This window comes from Dreissena polymorpha, chromosome 11 (genome assembly GCF_020536995.1).
Source record: "Dreissena polymorpha isolate Duluth1 chromosome 11, UMN_Dpol_1.0, whole genome shotgun sequence".
Taxonomy (NCBI): Eukaryota; Metazoa; Mollusca; class Bivalvia; order Myida; family Dreissenidae; genus Dreissena; species Dreissena polymorpha.
Genome location: NC_068365.1, coordinates 62,722,980 through 62,750,813, shown reverse-complemented (window position 1 = coordinate 62,750,813; position 27,834 = coordinate 62,722,980). Strand labels below are relative to the sequence as shown.

Below are 27,834 nucleotides of genomic sequence, written 5' to 3'. Positions count from 1 at the left end.
ACCGTCCGCTAACGCAGGCTTTCTACTGCCTTCCCACAAAAAACTAGGGCAAAAGTAGGGCAAGATTTTAGCAAAAAGTAGTGCAAAGTAGGGATTTTTACTGTTAAAAAGTAGGGCTAAATAAGAAAATTATTACCATTTTTCAGATGGATTACCATTAAATTGATACATATCCTTGTCCATCTGATGCTGTGAGCATGCCTTGTTCTGCCCATCCTTGAAATACAGGCACCTGAAATTTTATTTCTCATTTAAAATCAATTTACACAATGGAATACAATAATGAACATGACATTCAAAACATACACTGTTAATCTTATAAAGCAAAGTACAAAAGCCCTAAGTATAACCTCTTTCCTCCATGAATATGTACCAAACTTTACCCACTATGAATATATAAGTATTCTTGCACTAGTACTAAAATTTCTCACCACAGTCAATAGTGAAGAATTATATTTTTATTATAAGTGTATAAGTAAACAGAGACTAAGGTCTTCCATTTGCTAATGTGTTAAAATGAGTATACATGGAGTAAAGGGTTAAGCAAAATTTGTTTAAAACCATACGGGGTTGTCATTATGATTGCAAAGGATTATGTGGAATAGTAACTTATTAGGCCGGGGATCAAGAAGGGCTCAGAGCACAAAAAGTTTAAATGAGGTCTAAAAGGAAGAGAAAATTTTTAGATTTTCACATTTTTAGTATACTGCACAATGTAAAAACATATAATATTGATAGATCTTTGCATGTTCCAATTCTATCCATTACCCGATAATTCATTATTATTACGATTTCTTTTTTCAAAACCAAAATACGGCCAATATTGACAATGAATGTTTTAAAGAATTTAGTAAACACAAATGTCCGCCATTTAACGCAAATGCATATACAAATTGAATGATTAAGAGTGGTTACAGTAATGATTATGTTAGTAAAAACTGACTAGGTATAGTATTAAAATGGACATTGTATGGATCTAAGTTGTTAGTATGCCACTGCTGCAACATAGTATTGACACAAAGCAAATCAAGGCTTGTCAAAGCAGTTGGTCAATGCAGTGTCTTATATCAAACTACAAATGCCACGGTGTTAATCAAATTCTAATCAATTTATTAATTTTAAAGTAGATGTGTGTCCATAGGACACAGATGCCCCCACACTTTGGATCTGTCACAAAGATTCCTATCGTTTGCTAAATCAGGGGCCATAACATCCATAGATATCTGATAAACTTGCATCAAAATACTCCGGTATACAAGTTCACATGCTGACAACTATTCACAGAAAGATGGCTCTAGCAGTTATACCTTTTTCTGCGCGACACAAACTTTGGGCTATGGACAGCCAGATGGACAGACAGACAAGCAATGGCAAATCACCCCCCTCCCTTTTTTGTGGGATCATACAAAATTATTATGATTAATATGACAGTTAGGAAAAGCAAGCTTAACATATAACTAAAATGTATTTTGTAAGAAAGGAAAGCAGCATCTGCAATTACTAATTTAACCCATTAGGTTTAAAACACAGCACGGCATTTGTGGGTTCCCTCAGTTAGTAGCATCATTGGGAAAAAAGAAACTTGGCACTATAGTCTAGATGAAGCGTGCATATCTGTCACCTCTATTTCAAGAAGCACATATGTTATGATTAAATAGAACATACATGTATTTTCACAGTGTAAAAAGATATAATCTTACCTAAAGACCAGTATGTCTGTACTGACTAGCCAAGGAACCATGGTGCTTTCAAGGATGGACATCACAAGGTGATCCCCCAAACACATCTGAACTGTACTCATTACAAAATTCATAATGGATTGAAATTCTGAAAATATCTAAAACACGAATCATGTAAGCCTTCATTTTACATTTTATTTATTTTACTTGCAAAATGAAAAAGTAGGGATAATAGGGCTATTTTTGAAAAAAGTAGGGAAAAGTAGGGTTTAAGAAAACAAGTAGGGAAAAGTAGGGACCAGTAGAAAGCCTGCTAACGGGAACGGATACGGGAACAGCAACGCCAGGGTGAGTAGGATAGCTCCACTATATATATTTCATATATAATAGTCGAGCTAAAAAAGGAGAATAGAACCTGTAAGGGTCTGGCTGTGTGTAGGTCATCTTCATCTCCCTCAGCATCCACAGGTAGCGATCATAGTCAAGCTGTCTCAGGTAGCCCAGGATCTTCTTGCGTTTTGCTATCCTCTCTATCAGGTACTGCTTATGCTTCTTGTTCTGAAAAAAAAAGATAGAGCCTTGTTCGAGGAAAACTGGGCTTTCGAGAGTCTTGTCCCAGAATAGCCTGTGCACATGATAAACAGGGACAACACTTTCCGCTTTTTAAATATTTGTTAAAAGGAAGTCTCCTCTAACTGAAAATCCTGTTTATGCACTATGTGACAACCTTGATAAGCCTGTTTTGACTTCACAAGTTAATATGGGATGATATTTAATGAACATGCATGAAGCCCTCTTTGTCCTTTCTTTAAGATGCTGCTTAAGTTTGTTGTTCTAAAAATAGATGGATAATTGGCCCTTTACAACTCAAATGCGCAGTTTAGAGGCATTTTGTAATCCCTTAGAAAATCTAGTGAAATTTTGGATCTTTCTTACAAGATTCAAGTTTATAAAGGCTTCATTTCAACTTGTAGATGCTGATGAGCAGCAAACAGCATAAAACCTGAACAGACTGCAGTAAACTTGCAAGCTGTTCTATTTTATGCTTTGTGCATAAAACAGGTTTCCACTTTGCTTCTGATCGGGAAACAGTAAATTCAGAGTGAAAGGCAAACAAGAGGGGCCTGAAAGGCCCAAGTCGCTCACCTGAGATAAAAAGAACATGACCTGTTCTTCAACAACAATGTGACTATACTATTTTTATTCTTTCCAAACATTCCTTCGTGATTGAAATTAAGATAGGTCCCTGATACCTTTAAAAAGAAAAATAGATGAGCGGTCTGACACCCGCAAGGCGGTGCTCTTGTTTACATTTGAGTAACTGGAGTTTTCCACTCTCCATAAATTGTGTTCTTTAGTTTTAGTTAGACTTATTTTATAAACTAAATTTTTGAAGCAACTATAGACTAACAGAAACTAATATTTATATCAGTTTTTTGACAGAGTGTGAACTTCTTGGATATGACGGTGAGTTCGAAAATGGTTTGGACCGGTTAAAAAAAACTTGGCTCCAGGGGGGGGGGGGGCATTTTCCTTATATTTATTAGTAAAAAAGCATGTGAACACTCTAGAAGTCACAATTTTTTGCCTAATCATAAAAAAAATAATAAACATTGATTTTATAAATATCGCGGACGAGTTCGAAAATGGTCATGATGGGTGGAAAAACATGGTGGGGGGGGGGGGGGGGGGGCAGTTTTCTTTATATGTATTGTAATGCCTGCCTTGTAATTGTTTACTTTGTTTTTATTCTTACAATAATAATTCTTTAAATTACAATTATTAATAACTTTTAAATTCATTGATGATAGTTAATAACTTATAAATTCATTAATCATAGATCAGGTATATTTTCATTGTATGATAATTCTTAAGAAATGAAATAAATGCTTTAAACTCTCTGTAAGTGTGGATACAGATAGTTTACATCAGTGGTCAGTGATGATCTTTGATCAAAGCTTATCTTTACCTGGATGCTAAGAATAGCACTGCTCTCATATGATTGGATGTTTACATATGTTACTATGCATGCTACACTTCAGAATCAGGGGACTGGCACATTGTTGCCCTCTCCCATAATAACTAATCAATCAAAACATCTGGGTATACATGTGAAAGACTAATGCTAGACCCCCTGGCTCTAAGTTGAAAGAGTTAGTCCACTAATTGAAAGATTGGGGTTAGTGAATTACTAATCTGCCAGACCTGTTTAATGTAGCAACTGTTAGTTTTATTATGGAGGTGAGTTTAATGTTCTAAGTTGAAATTTCACCAAGAAAAAGTGACTTAGTCTTATTTTTCTCTAAATGAAAATTTTGAATAAATGATTTACTGTGTTTCACTAACTGGGAATGTTAAGTTAGTGGAGCTAGTTTAGTTCTAAGTGCAATTATTAGTTAAGTGATTACTAAGGCAAAGTGAATTAGTATATTTTTCTCTAAGTGAAAATTTTGAGTAAGTGATTTAATAAAGAACAGGACTTTATTAACGCAAGTTATAAGTGAATAATCAAAGCCGAAGAAATGGATTTAAACTGTTTGTTTTCTGAAAGTGTCTTACATTAGACTTAAGTGAATAATACAATGAAAGTAAGTTCTTAATTATTTGTTCAGTGAAGTGAATTGAGTGAATTCAATTATAGTGATCACGGGTGTTTGTTTATCCTAGTACTTTATACAGGTATTTGCCTCATACTGAACACAAACTGTTGACCAAATTTAGACATGAAAGTGTATAATTGTTTTCGAAGCCTTGTTTTAAGTATGATTAACTTTTGAAAGTTTATGAACTGTATTTCTATATGAATTGTTTGTTAATTGCGTCATTTTCCCCAAAATGTTTATGACGATTTATTATAAACTCGACTTATTTCACATGTACATGTACTGTAGATCTATATCGACAAATTTGAATTGTCAATTTATCCCATTTTCCTTATTTCGTGTAATGTGCATTGTTTATAATCCAAGCATATACTTTTGACATTTAAGAATGTACAACAAGCCATACAAATATCGCACACTTCATAAATAATCTGCAATATTTGCCTTCAGATTAATTCACGTTAGGCATAGAGCTGTGTAAAGTATAAGATGGTAAAAATAGAACCACACTGGAATTCGGAACGTCCCATTTTGTACACGGATATTATCCACTCATCGAGGGGTGGAGCGGAGAGGGATGTATAGTGTGGGGGTGTGGTCATTTATTACATTATCTTTATTTTTGGGGGGGGGGGGGGGGATTCTTGGGTGGGATGGTTGGACGGTTTTTCAAAAATAAAATAATAAAATAAATATTTGTGTTTTTAACCATGTTTGAAAAAACCGAGAGATGTGCTTGTCTGAAACACAATGCCCCCTATTGCGCCGCTTTGAATTTTTTTCTTTTTACCTTTGACCTTGAAGGATGACCTTGACCTTCCAACACTCAAAATGTGCAGCTTTATGAGAACGTCGCTTTGAAATATAAAAAAATTTACCTTTGACCTTGAAGGATGACCTTGACCTTGAAGGATGACCTTGACCTTGAAATTCCACCACTCAAAATGTGCAGCTTCATGATAACGCCGCTTTGAAATTATTTTTTTTTGACCTTTGACCTTGAAGGATGACCTTGACCTTGAAGAATGACCTTGACCTTTCACCACTCAACATGTGCAGCTTCATGAGAACACCGCTTCGATTTTATTTTTTTTACCTTTGACCTTGAAGGATGACCTTGACCTTGAAGGATGACCTTGACCTTGACCTTGAACTTCTGCCACTCAAAATGTGCAGCTTCATGAGAACGCTGCTTTGAATTATTTATTTTTTGACCTTGAAAGATGACCTTGACCTTGAACTTCCACCACACTGTGCAGCTTCATGATAACGCCACTTTGATTTTTTATAATTTTTTTGACCTTTGACCTTGAAGGATGACCTTTACCTTGAACTTCCACCACTCAAAATGTGCAGCTGCATGATAAGGCCGCTTTGAATTATTTTTTTTACCTTTGACCTTGAAGGATGACCTTGACCTTGAAGAATGACCTTGACCTTGAACTTCCACCACTCAAAATGTGCAGCTTCATGAGAACGCCGTTTGAAATTTTTTTTTTTTTGACCTTTGACTTTGAAGGATGACCTTGACCTTGAAGGATGACCTTGACTTTGAACTTCCACCACTCAAAATGTGCAGCTTCATGAGACCGGTGCTTTGATTTTATTTTTTTTTTCATCCTGACCTTGAACTGCCACCACTAAAAATGTGCAGCTTCATGAGATACACATGCATGCCAAATATCAAGTTGCTATCTTCAATATTAAAAAAGTTATGGCCAATGTTAAAGTTTTCAGAGGACAGACGCCATATATTTGACATTTGACCTTGAAGGATGACCTTGACCTTCACCTTTTACCACTCAAAATGTTCAGCTCTATGAGATACACATGCATGCCAAATATCAAGTTGCTATCTTCAATATTGAAAAAGTTATGGCCAATGTTAAAGTTTTTGACTGGACAGACACCATAAATTTGACATTTGACCCTGAAGAATGACCTTGACGTTTCACCACTCGAAATGTGCAGCTCCATGAGATACACATGCATGCCAAATATCAAGTTGCTATCTTCAAAAGTGAAAAAGTTATGGCCAATGTTAAAAAAAAATTCTGGACGTACGGACAGACTGACTGACATACTGACGAACGTTCAACTGCTATATGCCACCCTACTGGGGGCATACAAATTATTTTTTGGGGGTGGGGGGAGGTATAGTGTGAGGGTTGTGATGGTTATTTATTAGATGATCTTTAATTTAAAAAAATAATAATGGAGGGGGGATTTGCGGGGGGAGGGGGCGTGGGGGATGGTTTGGGTGGAGTCTATTGTGGTATGTCAAGTAAGAGTTGTTTTGTCAAAGTATCAATCGAATCTAATCATAAATAAAGAAGTTATGGCAATTTTAGCAAAATTTAATAATTTGACCTTGAGAGTCAAGGTCATTCAAAGGTCAAGGTAAAATTAAACTTGCCAGGTACAGTACCTTCATGATAGAATGAAAGTATTTGAAGTTTAAAAGCAATTGCCTTGATACTTTAGAAGTAAAGTGGATCTAAACACAAAATGTAACCATATATTCAAACTTACTAAGTAAAAAAAGGGCCATAATTCTGTAAAAATGACAACCAGAGTTATGCTACTTGTCCTTTACTGTCCCCTTATGATAGTTTGCGAGTGTTCCAAGTATGAAAGCAATATCTATGATACTTTAGGGGTAAATAGGACCAAAACACAAAACTTAACCAAATTTTCAAGTTTAAGGGGCCCATAATTCCGTCAAAATGCCAGGCAGAGATACATAACTTTGCCTGCACAGTCCCCTTACGATAGTTAGTAAGTGTTGCACGTATGAAAGCAATAGCTTTGATATTTTAGGAAAAAAGTGGACCTAAACACAAAACTTAACCAAATTTTCAATTTTCTTAGTATAAAATGGCACATAATTCTGTCAAAATGCCAGTCAGAGTTACATAACTTTGCCTGCACAGCCCCCTTATGATAGTTAGTAAGTGTTGCAAGTATGAAAGCAATAGCTTTGATACTTAAGGAATAAAATGAACCTAAACACAAAACTTAACCAAAATTTTCAATTTCTAAGTATAAAAAGGGCACATAATTCTGTCAAAATGCAAGCCAGAGTTATCTAACTTTGCCTGCCCAGTCCCCTCATGATAGTAAGTAAGTGTACCAAGTTTGAATGCAATAGCATTGATACTTTATGAAAAAGTGGACCTTAACGCAAAACTTAACCGACGCCGATGCTAAGTTGATGACAATAGCTCATAACTTTTTTTCAAAAAATAGATGAGCTAAAAATAATAAAAAATTAACAAAAGTTATTTCAATCAAAAGAGTCTTTATAATTTAGAAAATGCCAAATAACAAGGTTGCCATGGAAACAATTTCATAGCACAGTTGTCTGCTAAATACACCAAAACACAGTAGGTTAACTTGGCTTATCAGTAAAGATCAAAGATAAGGCTCTACAGTGCATTAGTACATGTACATTTATTTTATTATATTGCATGCAAACTACTGTCTTTATGTACACCACATTTTATGAAAGAAGTCCCAGGTTTAAACAAGGGAGTTAACTATTACTTAACTATTAGAAAGTATGTAAAGGTTATATTTCTTTAACAGTATGGCTTATCACAACTAGACTGTTTTCACTATATACATATAGAGAAAACTACCAGCCCCTTGGCCGCCATGTTTTTCAAGCAAAGGTTACCATTTCTGAACTCATCCAAGATATCATTGGGACAAATCTTCTGAGCAAGTTTCATGAAGATCAGAAAATAAATGTGGCCTCCAAAGTGTTATCAAGGTTTTACTATAGCCATATAAGGAAAAATGCCCCGCCCCCAGGCGGCCATGTTTTTCAACCAACCGACATCATTTCGAACTTGTCCAAGATATTATTGGGACAAATCTTCTGACCAAGTTTTATGAGGATCGGACAATAAATGTGGCCTCTAGAGTGTTAACAAGATTTTGCTATAGCCATATAAGGAAAAATGCCCCGCCCCTTGGCAACCATGTTTTTCAAGCAAACGTAACCATTTTTCGAACTCATCCAAGATATCATTGAAACCAATCTTCTGACCAAATTTTATGAAGATTGGACATTAAATGTGGCCTCTAGAGAGTGAACAAGGCAAATGTTGACGTCGCACAGCGGACGATGGACAGCAGATGACGGACAAAAGGCAATCACAAAAGCTCACCATGAGCACGTTGTGCTCAGGTGAGCTAAAAGTGCATGAGTGCATTTCTTGTAGTTGTTCTGAAAGTATATATATTAATCATTTTTATTTGGCATATACAGTTTTTGAATATTTAAATTAATTTATATTTTATTCAGAACTGCATAGAAGAGCAATAGATGATGTAACATGCAGAATATATACCTCTTGGCCTTTTTATTTCAGAGATGATTTTAAAATTTTACAATACAAGTCTATATAAATTGTGTAACTATTAGGGCATTTGCAGTTTTGATACCAGGTGCATGATTTGAGCAAACTTTGTGCAGAATCTATATCTGGTGTTTCACACCAAATATCAAAAGTCTAGGACATGTGGTTTTAGATAAACAGCATGATTTACTATGAGAGTCTAGGTAAATCATGTGACCTCTGGGGCATGGCATCTATTGGCCCAAGGGGCATGATTTAAAGAATTTTTGTTGGTGATGTAACACACCAAATATTAAACCTCTGGGCCTTGTGGTTTCAGAAGATTTTCTAATTGATTCTTGCTATGTGCAAAGGGGGTTTAATGTATGTGCTAAAGTGTAATCCCATATATGCCTGTGCAGTCTGCACATGCTACTCATGTTAAACTTTCCACCTTAACTAGATTTTTGCTAAGAAGAGACTTTCTTGAAACGAAAAATATCATAAAAGCGGAAAGTGTCGTCCCTGATCAGCCTGTGCGGACTGCACAGGCTCATCTGAAACAACACTGTACGCACATACATTGAACCCCCTTTTCACAGAACACTACTCAATTAAATCCCTATATAAGTCTATATAAATCTGGTGAGCCCTGGGGTGTGGCCGTCTTGACCCCAGTGACATGATTTAAACAATCTTTGACAATGTTGTTGTTTCAAAGATTTTTATTTATTTATTTTAATATACTTTTTCTCTCTGGTGACCTACAAATGAAATGGACCCAAACAATTAGAACAAATATGAACAAGATATGTGTTTGTCAGAAACACTATGTCCCCTTTTGCGGCGCTTTGAAGCGATATTTGACCTTTGACCTTGAAGGATGACCTTGACCTTTCACCACTCAAAATGTGAAGCTCCATGAGATACACATGCATGCCAAATATCAAGTTGCTATCTTCAACATTGCAAAAGTTATTGCAAATGTTAAAGTTGGGGCAAACAAACAAACACACAAACCAACAGACAGGGCAAAAACAATATGTCCCCCACTATGAAGGAACATTCCTGTGAAGTTTCGTTACCATCTGCCCAGCTGTTTAGGAAAAGATGCCCTTTGATTAATAGTTTTAGTACAACGGTCGGCGCACAACCAACAAATGGCAATACTGTAAGCTAACATTGTACAATTAAAGTGGGGCTGAAATCATAACATTTTAGGTAGACCCTGACAGTCCATTCTTGAAGAAAGAGAAAGATTGCTTTACCTGTCTGGTGCTCATAACATATGGCATGAGGTTACGAATCTTCACAGTGAGGTATGCAACTGAAACATAACACACGTTTTCAGCCAAATACTGTACAATCATTATTAGTCATGGGACATTAATTTTCATAGAATTCTTGGGTTGATCGATCCATGAATTTAACACAAACACATCAAAAATGACTAAAGTAAAGTTCTCTTCTTTTTCTGTTAAAGGAAGCGGAAAGGTCTTGTAATCAGCCTTGTTCTGGGAAAAAAACAGGGCATAATGCTTATACATAAAATCATGTCCTCCCAGATTAGCCTGTGCAGTCGGCACAGGCTTATCAGGAACAATACTTTCAGCATACACTAGATTTTCATTTAGGCAAGACCTCCTTTAAACCAAAAATTAAAAGCGGAAAGTGTGGTCACTGATAATCCTGGAACGACATTTTATGTATATGCCTTATGCCCTGTTTTCCCATAGTTCTACTCTTATTCCATAATAATCAAACATCCATTAATAAAATATCAGCACATCAGATTTACTTCTGTACTTAACTCTTGTTGAAAACACTTGAGATTGTTACATCCTTTTGTTTGTTTATTTTTATGACACAATTTGATAATTGTGTGTGGTTCTTTATTCTTTTTTTTAGTTTGCTTTCTAACATGCAAAAAAGATAAAGATGGGTAAAATAAAAATAATCAGGTAACTCAGGGGATTTTCATTTACAGTTGTTAAGGCACCCACGCCTTGTCATTTTGAGAAAAGTTATGGGTGATTAATTTTTTTTGGAGACTTTAACTTAAATTAAAATGTAGTTTTGAATTATAAATTCTTTAAGTTTAACCAAACAAGCAACGATTGTATTTAACAATATTATATAGGCAAGTTTTCATTTATAATTATATAAATATGAATTATTTAGTCCAATGGTGTTTGTTTTTTTAATTCTGAAAACTGTTAATTTTTGGAATGGTGAAGAAGCAGATAATCCCCTGTTGTATAAGCTGACAATACCCGTAAGTGTTGTATACAGATATGTCAATTTGCCTGACAGGGAAACCTGAACCAATTGCCAATTCTTGTAAAACCAGTTTTATCAGCCTTGCTCTCAGACAATGGGACATAATACATGTGTGTAACGTATTATCCAAAATTAGCCTGTTCAAAACGGACAACCAAATAAGGGACAACACTTCAAGCTACGGAATGTTTTGTTTAAAGAAAGTCTCTTCTAACTTAAATTCAGTCCAGGCAGAGAGTGTTGTCCCTGATAAGACTATGCGGACTTCACTTTACGCACATGCATGACGCCCTGTTTACCCAGACAGCAGCTTGCTTATCTTATGGTCGACCGCATAGTTATAGAATATGACCTACTCTGCCTTTCATAGTCCGCTGCAGGCCCCACCAGGTCAGATAGCTTGTCCTGTACGACCATGTTACGATGTTCCAGCTTCTCTTTCTGTCAATGGACATAATGAATAATATTGCTCATAAGTGACTGCTGCATACATGGACAATGAAGTGCAGATATTAGACACAGAATAATTGTCGTAAAGCATGAAAAATATCACTGAGGCTGGGTTATGAATCGTAAAAAGGAGTTTTGTCACAAACATGACTAACACCCCTATACTGCATTGTCAGCTATGTTCAAGAACAAATAACTTACAAATGTACGAATCGTAGGACATTACAAGTGTCCTTAACATCTACACTTCATGGTGAAATGGGGGTTAAATGCATGTGCGTAAAGTGTTGTCCCAGATTAGTCTGTGCAGTCAGCACAGGCTAATCAGGGACGACACTTTCCGACTAAACTTGATTTTTGCTAAAAAGACACTTTCTTTAAACAAAAATATCATAAAAGCGGACTGCACAGGCTAATCTGGGAGAACACTTTACGCAAATTCATTAAAAACATTTTCAACAAGAGATAAGTTTGTCAGAAACACAATGCCCCCTATTGCTCCGCTTTTAAATAAAATTTAAATATATCATTTGGCAGGTTAAACAAATTATCTCCCTTTTAAAGCTTATTTCTTCCCTTGGATTGTATTTTTTTACTTTTGACCTTGAAGGACGACCTTGACCTTGCACCACTCAAAATGTGCAGCTTAATGAGATACACATGCATGCCAAATATCAAGTTGCTATCTTCAATATTCAAAAAGTTATGACCAAACTTTAACGAAGGTTTTGGTTAAAGTTTTGGGACACACACAATGTAAGACAGACAGGCCAAAAACAATAATAATGATTGATTTTAAATTAAACCTAGATATGGGCCGTGAAATCTGAAAAAGGTGATTAAAGCATGTGCGTAATGCGTCGTCCCAGATCAGCATGTGCAGTCTGCACAGGCTAATAAGGGACGACACTTTAAGCTTTTATGATATTTTTCGTTTCAAGAGTCTCTTCTTAGCAAAAATCTATATTAGGCTAAAAGTGTCGTCCCTGATTAGCCTTTGCGGACTGCACAGGCTTATTTGGGACACACTTTTCGCATTAAATCCCCTTTTTTACAGAACACAGCCCATATGTGTGCACTGAACCAGGGTTTCAATTTCAGTATTGTAAAGATAAAAGAACTAGGATACACATTTCTAAACTGATAAATACATACAGTGATTTGACTTAGATCAATATCTAGCTGTACATACCCCTGATCCAAATTTTACAGTAAATAATTTCTTCAGATGGGGAGGCATCCTGCAACACAAATATATAGTTTTTGCTTGAAAAGTCTTCCTTTTTGTCACTCTGGCTCTTATTATCAAACCAAAATCACCTGCATTATTTAATTCCTACCCATCAGAACCCAAAACCAAGCCAATAACTGTGACAACCAACACTCTCCAGTCAATTATTTATTAAAGTATATAGTAAATTGTTCCACCTATAGGTGTTTTATACGGTACTTTACAAATGCAAAAATGTGAAGCATAAAAACAACCTAAATTATATATTTAAAATAAATTTATTAAGTTGCATCTTTGTATGTGTTAAATTTACTCAACATACACAGATTGATTATTTTGATTTGCTTTTTCAAATGAAATCTTTAAAAACACACTGCCCATGTGTTTCAAGATTATTTGAGCCTTGTTCTGAGAAACCTGGGCATAACTGATGTGTGTTAAGTGTAGTCCCAGATTAAACTGCACAGGCTAATCAGGGATGACACTTTTCACCTAAATTGGATTTTTTCTAAAAAGAGACTTCATTAAAACAAAAATGTCATATAAGCGGAAAGTGTCGTCCCTGATTAGCCTGTGCGGACTGCACTGGCTAATCTGGGAAGACACTTTACGCACAAGCACGAAGCCCAGTGTTTTCAGAACGTGAAACATTTGAGCCTCGTTATTGGAAACTGTGCTTCAAGTGTATGCCGGCACAGACTAATCAAGGACAACACTTCAAGTGTATGCAGGCACAGACTAATCAGGGACAACACTTCAAGTGTATGCCGGCACAGACTAATCAGGGACAACACTTCAAGTGTATGCCGGCACAGACTAATCAGGGACAACACTTCAAGTGTATGCCGGCACAGACTAATCAGGGACAACACTTCAAGTGTATGCAGGCACAGACTAATCAGGGACAACACTTCAAGTGTATGCCGGCACAGACTAATCAGGGACAACACTTCAAGTGTATGCCGGCACAGACTAATCAGGGACAATACTTCAAGTGTATGCAGGCACAGACTAATCAGGGACAATACTTTCTGCCTAAATTGTTTTTTGTTGAATACAGACTTCTTTACTGCTGACTGTACAGGCTTATCTAGGACGACACTTAACGCACATGCATCAAGCCCAGTTTTCCAGAGCAAGGGTAATTTGAAAAGCCTTTCCAAAGAATCTTACTGCTCTATCTCAGGAATGTCCCTGTATTTGAATAGGAGCTCATCTGGACACAGTTCTTCCTGTTTGACTAGATCCTCTGAAATTCAACAATACACAATGCAAAACAGCCATGTCTTGTATACAAATGTCATTTGAACATGGAAACCATAATTCGTGATAATACATGAATTTACATCTAAGTACACAAGAAGAATATGGAGTAATATTTAATGCTTACTTTGAACTTTTATATAGACAATAACACAAGTAAAAATGTCACAAAACATTTAACCAATAATATTTACATATTTATGTCACACTCAGTCAAAGATGATGGAATAACAGATAAACTGACAATCCATCCTTAGAAACGTTCTATTTCTGTGAAAGTCTGGACGAAATTTCTTGAGAAATGACGGATTGTATTCTGAAGAAATCCTTGATGTGCTTTGCAGTACTGCATGACAACAAATCAATAAAGAAACTATCTAGATGCCTAAGCAAATAATGCTTTTTATTATTTGACAAGCTGTACCATGCACATGTTTGAACTTTCACATCTAGGAGTGCGTGTCTTTAACCTTTGCCTGATCGGCATGGGACTTACATGTAGCATGCTTTCTCCACATGGTGAACATTTTAAAATTTCATGGTGCAGGGGTTTCAGTTAGTCTTTAACAAGGAAAATGATTTCCAAAAGTATGAGGAGACTATAAGTAAAATTTTACTAACGCTTCAAAAATTAGAATGCAGTTATTTTCACCATTTTGGGAATGGGGCCGGGTTGGATTGGGAAAAATAGCTTACTTTCGCCTAAAATTAGGAAATTAATTTGGTTGAGTTTATGCTTACAAATACTTTAAAATTGATAATAAAAGTGATTTCAATATCATGTTTCTAAGGTTCATCTTGTAGAGCTAGATTTGGAGATGATTTGACATATTTAGATGTGGGAAAAATGTATACTTTTTTCAATTGGGAATGGGTCCCTCTAACGGACCCAAATTTGAATGAAAAAAAACACTGGAATGGTTTTTACAGTTTTGTAAACTATTTTGGTCAAAATAGCAGAATGATTTAGCTCCTTCCAAGCGATTAATTGAAACCCTTGATTGTTAATAATTCCGGCAAATCTGTATAATGCTCAAAATTTGCATTTGACCCTAAATAAGACCTTAACCTTGGAGCTTAGGACAAATGTCTAATAAACGTCATGCTGATCGGCATAACATATTTCCCAACGATTTTGTAAAGGAACTAGAAGAAAGACCAACCAATAGAAATATGCTAATTTAATGTTTCATATTATGTGTCCTCTGTCAGACTTGGAAATTCAGGCATAGGCACACATCTGTGGTAAAAGACCTATAGAAATGCCTGCTCATCGTAAACCTCTGATTGTGACCTTTACCTTTGAGCTAAGAAGACGGTCATTACACGTGACACCAAATGGTGACATTTGTGACACTGGTAAAATATTTCAAAATTGCATGATGACCTATGAAATAATAGACAAAATAAGCTGACAGGGACAGGTTTTACATTTCGCACATTGTCTTCTTAAGGTATACATTCATGGTAAGTTCTTTTGAAATTGCGTAACTGATAACAAAGTCATATGGGGGAAACTCAGACAATGTAAAGCATGGACGATGTACATTCACTTGATTAATGTGCTATTTTGAACTTTCCGCAAGCGGGCTAAATAAAAATAAAGATTCAACCATACCAGAATAGTCAAAATTCAATGGTTTGATCTTGGTGAAATCCACGAATACTTTGCGTTTATATCTGATCTGTTGGTGGCATGTGTGGCTCCAGGAAACAGCTGCAGCTGAAACAAAGATTGTGTAAGGAATCTGCTTTGAACATGTAAAAAGCAAATTAAGAATTTTTAAGTTTACAGTCACTTCACTTTATAAAAAGCATTCTATGTAATTAATAATACAGTGGTGAAAAAATATTAAATTTTATTCAAACATTTATTTATTGTATTTTTTTGTTTCTTTTTGTGGGAGGGAGAAATCTGGTATGTTTAAACATTACTGGCATGGCAAAACAGACCACCAAAGCCAGCTACAAGCCTTTTGAGCTGTTGGTAAAAATAAGTCAGTAATTTATCTTTGTAAATGTTTTGTTATTTTTTTAATCAGTGTTCATTTTTATCAAAAAGAAGCCCATTCATTGAAAATATTTTGTATTAATATGTTGAATTCAAATTAAAGTAATACAGTAGTGCACAGAGTTTTTCTCATGCAATTAATTACTGAGGTGTTCTATTTTCCATTCAAAATTCTGACATTGCCTTAAATTCACTGTGTTAAAACATCACATTTTTGTGAAACCATTTGATAATTCTATTGTAGCTGAAACCACATATAACAATGAAGTCTCAGTCTGCAAAACTAACTTTTTTCGTCTTTAGAGCCAAGTTATGAAACTTTCAAAATGTCATAGTCAGTGGTAAGTTTTCATAGCCATTTTTTTATTTTATTTAACAGAGACATCATTATGACAGGACGCCGCCAATTTTATACATGTATTGCAATTATGGGTTTTATTTGTTACCAAATCTGTAGTGTTCAGACTTTAAGTCTATTCTTTATATCTCGCCTACTTATATGTGTTCTAAGAATTCTACACAGTATTGTGTTTTTGTATTTGCATTGTTTTTCAAGTTTGATCTGAGCTAGTCATCGTCATCATTTCATCGTCTGTCAAGTCAGTCTCAAGACCTACACCATGATCCATTTGAATTTGAAATCTGCGGACTTTACACATCTAAAGGAGATTTATTAAATTAGAACAAGAGATGTATTCGTCAGGTGTATTAAACAATAATATTAAAAACTACAAACTTTTTTTCTCAACAAAATGGAAATTATGCTACCTTAAATGAATGATGGATGTCCCCTACCCAATTTATACTTTTTTATATTTTAGGTCTTAATGGTGTAATTGTGGGTATAATTCCATGTGTTTGTACCCTATTTATTTTACTTTGTGGCAAATTAAATAAACTGCAAACTAATACACAATCAAGCGGTATGGACATTTTATGTATTGACTTTAGTAGTGATTTTTTTTTCAATCATGAGGTAAAGCCTAAAATTGAGGCTAGTTTTGCCCTTTTTTAGGGGGGGGGGGCTGGATTTACTTGAGCAAGTTTTACATGCTACCAATTGTACATGTGTTTCACATATTAATCAGTTATATGAAAGCAGTTTGTTTGATCTTTTGTATTATCATTTATCTGCAGTGAAATGTCTCACTTTAATATTATTTATCACAGGATTGATTATTCACTTGTCATCAGACCATTTAACCATTTGTTTATTACACCTATGGCGCAAGTATGAAAATTATGTCATCTGATTTCTCTATAAATATGATAATTTGTGATCTAAATTTGAATGTGCTAGTTTGAAATGAGTTATCAAAATCCTATTTTAAAAAATAACGCGAAAATAAGTGACAGGTACATTATAAACAAGCGCGTATTTACATAGATCAAGAACATTACTAATTTTACCTGTCAATTGTTGACTATTGGCAATTAAACTAAATGAACATGATTTAAAGCATAAAGGAGTTTGCGATTTTAATAAAAGCGGCTGAATTCGTGTAAATATAACTTTTGTAAACGACATTTTCAATCGTGTTGTTAATTCGCAAGGGCATCAATATCAATAAACGCTCGAAATTTACAGGTGCATTGTGGGGAAATTTGCGTGAACCGGAAGTGTTTCCTATAGCAACGATCAAGCTATGTGATCATCCGGGCATTCTTTGACTTGGTTACTTGACTACACAAAAACAGTGTAGACATCCATTTTGTTTACCTCTTTACAGAAACACTTAAAGTGTGGTTACTTTATACATAATTTGGACATACATTTGTACCACAGCATTCAGCAAGATGTCATTGGTTCAGCAACCTGTGCAGGAAAAGAAGGGATTCGGATATTCCAAATTGAAGTCATCAAAGACAGATACAACCAAAGGATTCACAATCCAGTCCTATCAAAAGGATGTTAAGGTATTCATTCTTATTCTGACTAAATAAAAATGCGTTTAGATCATTTGTATTATTAACAGATATGAATGCAATACGTAATAGAAAGCTGTGTAGTTGAAAAATATTGTTAATTCCTATGTAATTCTTACATGGATTGTTCAAACAGTTCCAACAATTAAGACATTATGATTATCTTTATTCTTAAGGTTTATGATATCAACTCTCATACAATTTATTCTGCATAATAAGGAAAGCCATTTACCGGTACGCAGTTGTTTACGGTTTTACCACTATCTACAAAGCGGGGGTTTGGGGGCGGTAGCCCACGATACTAAGGAAATATGTAGGATAAAAAAGATTATAAGGTGTTGCGTTAGTTGTTATGTGTAAGGTGTTAAGGGTTAGGGTTAGGGTACGCTGTTTGATGTTAAGTGTTGCGTACCGGTAAAGTTCAATCATCCCAAACTTTCTAAAAAAAAGTATCAATATTCATTATTTTATATTGTATCCTTGGGGGTGACCAATTATGGATCGGTTAAAAAATGAGTGACACAATTTCTTGAGAAAGGCATACAGTGCAAGAATAAATGATTAACCTTCAAATATTGATTTAATCCCAGATAAATCCATGTAAAAGTTGTTTATTTATAAGTGTTTAACCATGAAAAGCCAATAGTTCCATACACATCTGCAATTACATTCACTACTCATGTGGTGACCTCGTATCAAGATGTCACATTGAAAAAGTGGATTTCTCAACGTAATAGGCATAAAGCTTACTCGAATTTGATTCATTTAACATATTTTATATCAACTTTAACAGTAATTAAACTTTTGTATAACTTCCATTTACAATTTAACAAGTTTGGGTTCATTGGTCATTCTTCTATTGAGCAGCGTGGGCACATTAAAGCTAGTGCGTACAAATTTCACTAACACAAACGTTTAACATTTTTTAGATAAACTTTGGCATAAATCTTACTGTTACTATTACTATTTCCTTCAGGGCTCTTTTTCCATATTTTGCAAGGGCCTTATAAAGACCCTTCCCTGAAGAGAAAGGCCCATTTTCCTGAAGTTTTAAGCTTACTCTGGGAAATTTCCCCCTTTCTCAGTTTTGTTGATAATTTTTCCCTTAAATGGAAGACCAGGCCCTTCCCCCAAATCAAGAAAAAAAGGCATAAATGTCAAATTGGGACATCTATTGCTACTTAAAATGGGTATATCACCTGATGCGCTATGGGCGCACAGTTCTTAATAAGTTAAGAAGGATAAATATTTGATTATTTTAGTTGAAGTAAGTTTTTGAAATGCGATTATACCTGTTTTTCTCCTCAGTATGGTTGTGTTTATATTTATTTTCAAGTGTAGTAATGTAAGTGGACCAAAATACCCGAAGTGCATGTGTGTGATGTCATCACAAGAGCCTCATTATTAATGTACACTAAAGGATTAATACTGGGACACACTCATTACAAGGGCACTGTAAAATACACATGTATCCATTTCATCATAAGGAACATTTCTGCTAACAGACCCTAAAATTAATATTATATGTTATCAAGAATCAGATGCATAGAACATTCTTAAACCATTATAATTGTAACACAACGCTCTACCAAACAGCCTGTTCATTACAAAGCTTATTACAAAGTCACATGCCTATAAACATAAGAGCAAACTTAACCTAATTCAAGTTTGATTTCAAGAGCAAACTTTTCATTATCAGACCTGAAACATTTTGCATTTCAGGTTGAAAGTCCGCCAAAAGCTGGTGCCTTCCAGAGCAGACCCGCTGGTCCAACAGCATTCAGAAAATTTTACGAGAGAGGTGATTTCCCAATAGCCCTTGAACATGACACGAAAGGAAACAAAATTGCATGGAAGGTAAAAAATGTGCCCATGAAATATTATTGGCATGGTCATTATGTTATATGGTAAATTGTATGATAATTTGATTTGCCTCTTATATTTGGTTTATAATATCACATAATTGTATTGGGCATTAAAGAAATATTTTATAATGTGATTGGATCATTGCATTTAATTCAGATTGTTTATGTTAATGAGGTTTATTAAGCACGTGTCTATCATTTAAGCTCTTTTAAAAGAGATTTTTTTACAAAAAAGTGGTCTTCTCATATTTCCTCTATACTATGCCTTCTAGGTTGAGATTGAGAAACTGGATTACCACCACTACCTGCCCCTGTTCTTTGACGGACTCTGTGAGACCACTCACCCCTATGAGTTCTTTGCCCGCCAGGGAGTTCACGACATGTTGGAGCATGGAGGTTCAAAAATCCTGCCAGTCATCCCCCAGCTTATCATTCCTATTAAAAGTAAGTTCTCAAGTTCCCTTTGTGGAATCCAAGTGTCAACCCATGCAAATGACAACAAATCCACATGAAGCTTTGAATTTTACAATCTCCTCAGATTATTCGACATATTTCTGCTGTAACCAAAGAAAACAAATTACCTTTTAGCAAGTCTATAACTCTCATTTTCAAAACAACACAATCAATTACACAATTTTGTTTTGATTATGTGTACCAAAAGTTAAAGGCATGACAAATAGCAGCAGCTGTACATGGTTTTTTACTGGACTCAAGGACCACCAGTTTGAAAAATTATACCAACTCTCTGTCATTTTTTTGGAATGTACTAGGGCCTGCGTCTTTGGCATGGGTTGCAGATGTGGTAATGAATTTCTTTGAACAAAATGTTCTTCATGCTTGGTTCTATCTTATTGAATGGAATAAAACTCAAGATTTGTACTATCACAAATAACATTTCATTATTATCATTAGCTGTGGACTTGTGAGCTTATAGGTTATGATATTTTAATGAAGCCACTAACTTATTAACTAAAAATGAATATTGTCCGACCATTGAATACTCCTCTTATTTTTGTTTTGCATTTGGATATGTATTGTTGTTTTGAAAGTACAGTGATTTATTTCATATTTAAAGCAATTGTTTGAAATTTGTATGTTTTCATTTATTTTTCAAATCCTAAACCAACACATAAGTATTATCAAGGAGTGTACACTAAAATTAATCAATCAAATATTTTGGTATTACTTTTTTTACACTTTTATTAAAGTTTCTCCTCCATCATCATGTTTCAATGAAAAAGATTGAATATGCTCAATTTAAAGTTAAACTTGCTCAGAGAAAGTTTATATTTCTTAAATAATTTTCCTGATACAATATTAAATACATAACCTAATATCACCTTAAAAATAACTTTGCTGAATACAGTTCACCCATGAATGGTTAATTATACTATTGCAGCGAATTTTTTTGTCCATATTGGGAAAAGTACCCGTACCGGTCCAATTGGGAAAAATTCAGTCGTGATCACCTCAAAATTGGGAAAAATTTAGTCGTGAAAACCTTGAAATTTTAAAAAATGCGTCGTGAAATCTTCTAATTGGGAAATTAGTGTATTTGATTTTTTGCTAACAAATACCTTAAAATTGAGAATAACTGATGTCAAGTTGTTGATATTATATTTACTAAGGTTCTAGCTATAAAGCTGCATAAGTAAATAAATTAAAGTTCATTTAAAAAAAAATAACCTTCATTTGGGAAATGGGTAATTTTTTCCAGATTGGGAAAGTGCCGTTTTCCGGTACTTTACAAAGAAGGAAAAAATCGCTGTATTGATTAATTTAAATAGTTTCCAAATTTGGCTTTGTTGCCAAAGATTGATTAAGTATGCTTTACTAGTGACTGCTATAGATTTATGTAAACATTTAAGGTTATGACTCTTTGAAGACTTATCACATGTCATAAACTATTATAAGTGACATTTGAATGCTATTCATGATAAATAATATACTGGATGAAGTAAATTTCAGAAAATAAGAAAAATGTACACCATCTTTAAAATTATCCAAAATACCCCAGTTGCCTTTAGGGTGACGCAATTTAACTGACAAGAATTACACAAATTATGCAAAAAAGGCTTCTTTTTGTTGTTAAGTTTTAAATGCAAATATTAGCGAAAATAAAAACCCAAGAATAGCAGCAGTTCTAATGGCAATAATTAGTCTTGAAAAAGGGAAATACTTAAAGTACTATATAAGTTACTCTATTAAAACAAATGAGGAACCAAATGAGATGAGGCTCATTCTGGGAAAGCAGGGCCCTATGCATGTGTGTAAAATATTGTGTGCAGTTTGCGCAGACTAATTAGGAGAATTTGTTTGCTAAAATTGGATTTTCGTTTTGATGAGAATTCCTTTAAACACAAAAATTCCATAACAGCAAAAAGTGTTGTCCCTGATTAGCCTGTGAAGATAGCAAAGGCTAATATCATAAACACTTTTGCGCACATACATTGACCATCTTTTCAAAGAGAGAAATCAACTTTATGGATATTGCTTAATGAAAACTAAGTCCTATACATACATTTCAGATGCCCTGAACATGAGGAACCCCCAGGTGGTCTGCACAACGTTGAAGGTGTTACAGCACCTTGTGGTGTCTGCAGACATGGTGGGGGAGGCACTTGTACCCTACTACCGACAGATCCTACCCATCCTTAACATCTTCAAGAACAAAAACTGTGAGTACACAAACTGTTTGAATTCGATCCACATTATGGGAAAACTGGGCTAAATGCATGTGCAGAAAGTTTCGTCCCAGAATTTGCAGCCTGTGCAGGCAAACCAGGGAAGACACTTTCTGCTTTTATGGAATTTTTTGTTGAAAAGAAATCTTTCTAAACAAAAATCAAGTCTTGGAGAAAAGGGTCTTCACACATTGCCTGTGCATACAGCATTAAGGGTCTTCACACATTGCCTGTGCATACAGCATTAAGGGTCTTCACACATTGCCTGTGCATACAGCATTAAGGGTCTTCACACATTGCCTGTGCATACAGCATTAAGGGTCTTCACACATTGCCTGTGCATACAGCATTAAGGGTCTTCACACATTGCCTGTGCATATAGCATTAAGCCCAGTCTTCACACATTGCCTGTGCATACAGCATTAAGCCCAGTCTTCACGCATTGCCTGTGCATACAGCATTAAGGGTCTTCACACATTGCCTGTGCATACAGCATTAAGCCCAGTCTTCACACATTGCCTGTGCATACAGCATTAAGCCCAGTCTTCACACATTTCCTGTGCATACAGCATTAAGCCCAGTCCTCACACATTGCCTGTGCATACAGCATTAAGCCCAGTTTTCCTAGAAGAAGGCTCATATTAAAATTAGAAAACTCGGAAATCTGAAGTTCTAATATATGTGAAAAAAAATCAAATCATCAGTAAATTAATGTTGGAAATGAAGCCTTTTAAACTTTAATCTATTAAGAAATTCTTTAATGCAATTTGATTTAAGGGACTTCTAATACGCCAGAATACACATTTAAGCAGTAAAGGGTTAATAAAACTATTCTGATTGCAGTGAACTCAGGCGATGGCATCGACTACAGCCAACAGAAGCGAGAAAACATTGGTGACCTTATTCAGGAGACTCTGGAAGCCTTCGAGAGGCACGGTGGGGAGGACGCGTTCATTAACATTAAATACATGGTCCCCACCTACGAGTCCTGTATGCTGAATTAACACCGGTGAACTAGTATTAAGTGATATAGTTAATCAACTTTATATTGACTGTGGAATTTCGGAATTTCTTTTCAGGAATGGACATTTTGGAAACTCCAATATTATGGGATTTTTCTTCTTTTGTTTGTTTGTTAGGTGAAATATTTATGTTACAACTTTGATTAACACAATTTAAAAATTACAATATTTTGGAAGACCTTTTTTTGTTGTTGTGATTATCTTGCAAGAGATAAATATGGACAGCCTGATTTTTTAAAGGAATTGTTTCTTATAAATGTTGGCCTGGATAATACATTGTTGCATAATTGATAGTTTAAGTGTAAATTATAGCCATAAAGATGCATTGAAATGAAATCATAAGGATGATGAGTATATGTTAGTGCCTTTAGTCTGTTTCATTTATTTTTACTTTAAAAAGTTAAGGGACTTGAATGATATTTGTACATAACCAGTGTGCTAAATTATTTGTTACATTGAATGTAGTTTCACTGTGAGGAATAGTTATGTTCAAATTTAATGCATGGCACATGTTTATTTTTTTTCACAGTTTATTTTTACTTCTAGATAACAGGCAACAACTCATTTATTGTATATACATGCATTTCAGTATTTGTGAATGAAAGCTGTTTATTATTGAAATGCATGAAAGTGTATTTGTATGTGTGTGAGTGGATTAAAACAGTTGACTGTGATTTCTTGTTCCAATTCTTGTGGTTAACATCGTTTTATTACATTTTAATGCTGGCTTCAATGAATTATGAATGAATATTGTTTTCCCTTGTTAAAAGCGTTTTGACAATACAACTACATTTTCAAAATATTGATAAGTCAACTGCATTATATTTATAAGAATAGACATAAAAACATTTTGAAAATAAAATTTAAAGCACAATATTTTTTTACTTTGTTGTTTACAGTATAAGATTTTTGTTTGGAATATCAAGCATCTGTGATAGTATTTTCTGCATATTTGATACATGTTTTTCAATTGTGTGTGTTTTCAAACATTTGTTTGCATTCGTTCAAGTCGGCATCTTTCTTGATATTAGATTATTTATCTCTACCTATCAGCTACGTACGTTCACAAGGAATTCTATGGATATTAGCAGTATACTATGGAGAACACGTTTTATCAACATTTGTAAACATAGCTACTAGATAATCCTTGTCAAAATTAACTAAACCATTGAATTTAATGTTATTTTGTGCAAATTAATAATATGTTATAACATTACCAAATTTCTGTGTTGTTTTAAGTATACCAAAGTAAGGATGTTTTATTTCATATTATTAATGTGGTAATACATATCTGTTAATAAACATGAATAATATCATCATAGTTTTTTTAGTCAATAAAATTATGTGGGAACATTGTTTTGACCTATTAGCTGAGTGTAATCCATACTCAGGATTATCTTGTAGCCTAGCTAATCTTCAGTTTCATTGATTATTATATATGGATTGCAAGTAAAGCATGACAGATTGAATTGAAATCCAATTTTATTACTTGGATTTGTGGTTATAAATAAAAGTACTCTTTATAATAAACTTATTTTATTGTTCTCTGCTGCCGAACTTAAAACACAGGCTTTGCTCATTGACCTATATATTTGACAATCGTTTTAATTTTAAAAATTTATTCGAGCTAGATTGCATTAGAAGTACTAACTACTTATTTGAAATGCTCTTGAGTCCGTTTCCTGTGCCTAGAATAAGTACGTGGTGTCTTTGGGAGAGATCTAAAGAAAGCTCCCGCAGTTGGGATCGAACCCGTGACCTCGCTGTCGCTAGGTGGACATCATATCCACTACATCACGGTGACCATGGTTTTAACCATTCAAAATTCATTCAGGGCTACGGTAATAAGGAAGACTTTTATAATAACATTGAAATAAAATATTCAAATACATAGTTTAGGTCTCCATGGAGTAGGAGACATTTAGAGTTAACTTGTGGGTACATAAGTCTCGCAGATTGTGTAATTAACTTCTTGAACTACTGGGTGAAACTAACCCAAAATTACACTGTGTAATGACCTTAATTAATGAGTAGATATTTGTCAACAAAGGAATTTTGAAAGACTTTTTGTGAGCGCAAAATAATTGCCCTTTTTCTGTTTTTCAACTATATACTGTAATAGTCTTAAAAAAAACTCCTCTTTAACTACTGGGTGTATGTTGCTTAAACTGTCACATTTAATGACATATAGTGAGAATGTGTTGTGGGAACATCAGTGCCTGTGTCACATGTGTATTTCCTTGTTTGAACAAGCATTTTGAAAAAAAAATCAACTGAAAGCACTTGATTCTGAAAAGTTGGAGACAATATTTTGTTTTTTTATGAACTTCAGACTTAAATGGACTATTCTGATAACCAAGTAGCTTTCTGCATATGGACAAATGAGACTGGCTATGGATTGAGCCATGTTCTGTAAAAACTGGTCTTAATCAATGTCCATAGTGTTGGGCATTACATGTGGTCTATAGAGTGCTTACAAGCTGTTTATTTCATGCCACTTCTCCTCATTGATCTATACACCTATTAATTTTCATTTTGATATCTTATATAGTTTCTGAGATATGGCCCTCAAAAGTTTGTTACAGACGTACGGACAACACCAATTTTTTATCACTCCGTCTTAAGCGGGGAATAACAATAATAGTTTAACAGTTATTAGTATGAATGACGGCATTTAACTATTAAAGTAAAAAAACAAGAGATGTGTTCGTGAGAAACACAATGCCCCCTATTGCGCCGCTTTGAAATAAATAAAAAAAATGTTTGACCTTTGACCTTGAACGATGACCTTGACCTTGAACTTCCACCACTCAAAATGTGCAGCTTCATGAGAACGCCGCTTTGAATTTTTTTTTTTTTTTTTTTGATCTTTGACCTTGAAGGATGACGTTGAATGATGACCTTGACCTTGAACTTCCACCACTCACAATGTGCAGCTTCATGAAAACGCCGCTTTGAAATTTTTTATTTTATTTTTTTTTACCTTTGACCTTGAAGGATGACCTTGACCTTGAACTTCCACCACTCACAATGTGCAGCTTCATGAGAACGTCGCTTTGAAATTAAATTTTTTTTATTTATTTTTTACCTTTGACCTTAAAGGATGACCTTGACCTTGAACTTCCACCACTCACAATGTGCAGCTTCATGAGAACGCCGCTTTGAAAAAAACAAACTATTTTTTTTGACCTTGAAGGATGACCTTGACCATGAAGGATGACCTTGACCTTGAACTTCCACCACTCAAAATGTGCAGCTTCATAAGAACGCCGCTTTGAAAATAAATAAATAAAAAAATCACCTTTGGCCTTGAAGGATGACCTTGACCTTGAAGGATGACCTTGACCTTGAAGGATGACCTTGACCTTGAACTTCCACCACTCACAATGTGCAGTTTCATAAGAACCCCGCTTTGAATTTTTATATATATTTTTTACCTTTGACCTTGAAGAATGACCTTGACCTTGAAGGATGACCTTGACCTTGAATTTCCACCACTCACAATGTGCAGCTTCATGAGAACGATGCATTATTTATTTTTTTTTGACCTTTGACCTTGAATGATGACCTTGACCTTCCACCACTCAAAATGTGCAGCTTAACGAGATACACATGCATGCCAAATATCAAGTTGCTATCTTCAATATTGAAAAAGTAATGGCCAATGTTAAAGTTTTCGGACGGACAGACGCCATATATTTGACATTTGACCTTGAAGGATGACCTGGACCTTCACCTTTCACCACTCACAATGTGCAGCTTCATGAGAACGTCGCTCGAATTTTTTTTTTTTACCTTTGACCTAAAAGGATGACCTTGACCTTGAACTTCCACCACTCACAATGTGCAGCTTCATTAGAACGCTGCATTAATTTTTTTTATATTTTTTTTACCTTTGACCTTGAAGGATGACCTTGACCTTGAACTTCCACTACTCACAATGTGCAGCTTCATGAGAACGCCGCTTTGAAAAAAACAAACTTTTTTACCTTTGACCTTGAAGGATGACCTTGACCTTGAAGGATGTCCTTGACCTTCCACCACTCAAAATGTGCAGCTTCATAAGAACGCCACTTTAAAAAAAAAACACCTTTGACCTTGAAGGATGACCTTGACCTTGAAGGATGACCTTGACCTTGAAGGATGACCTTGACCTTGAACCACTCACAATGTGCAGCTTCATAAGAACGCCGCTTAAAAAAAATAATTATTTTTTTACCTTTGACCTTGAAGGATGACCTTGACTTCCACCACTCACACTGTGCAGCTTCATGAGAACGCCGCATTAATTAATTTTTTTTTGACCTTTGACCTTGAAGGATGACCTTGACCTTGAACTTCCACCACTCAAAATGTGCAGCTTAACGAGATACACATGCATGCCAAATATCAAGTTGCTATCTTCAATATTTAAAAAGTAATGGCCAATGTTAAAGTTTTCGGACGGACAGACGCCATATATTTGATATTTGAC

At 34.9% G+C, this 27,834-nt stretch overlaps 2 protein-coding genes across 3 annotated transcripts; one reads left to right on the top strand and one right to left on the bottom strand.

Moving 5' to 3' along the window:
• Nucleotides 1-2,094: 2,094 nt before the first annotated feature.
• On the bottom strand, nucleotides 2,095-17,473 carry LOC127850602 (28S ribosomal protein S15, mitochondrial-like; the record flags this gene model as incomplete). Of its 2 annotated transcripts, none has more annotated exon segments than XM_052383739.1 (7): nucleotides 2,095-2,237; nucleotides 9,897-9,955; nucleotides 11,265-11,349; nucleotides 12,551-12,599; nucleotides 13,763-13,838; nucleotides 15,471-15,569; nucleotides 17,274-17,473. In XM_052383739.1, coding segments are annotated over 7 exon segments (629 nt in total), but the record flags the coding sequence as incomplete, so codon positions are not given.
• Nucleotides 17,474-17,499: 26 nt separating this feature from the next.
• Nucleotides 17,500-24,676, top strand: LOC127850603 (parkin coregulated gene protein-like). Its single transcript, XM_052383740.1, has 5 exons — nucleotides 17,500-17,780; nucleotides 19,512-19,646; nucleotides 19,927-20,098; nucleotides 22,183-22,332; nucleotides 23,182-24,676. Exons 1-5 carry the CDS (start codon nucleotides 17,661-17,663, stop codon nucleotides 23,340-23,342), a joined length of 738 nt encoding a protein of 245 aa, XP_052239700.1. The 5' UTR covers nucleotides 17,500-17,660; the 3' UTR covers nucleotides 23,343-24,676.
• Nucleotides 24,677-27,834: the final 3,158 nt, after the last annotated feature.

Bases quoted from the DNA above. Each gene is read 5' to 3' on its own strand.
- LOC127850603 (XM_052383740.1), top strand. From the start codon at position 17,661: ATGTCATTGGTTCAGCAACCTGTGCAGGAAAAGAAGGGATTCGGATAT. The intron at 20,099-22,182 runs GTAAGTTCTCAA...CATACATTTCAG, and splicing joins GCTTATCATTCCTATTAAAA to ATGCCCTGAACATGAGGAAC. The intron at 22,333-23,181 runs GTGAGTACACAA...TTCTGATTGCAG, and splicing joins CATCTTCAAGAACAAAAACT to TGAACTCAGGCGATGGCATC.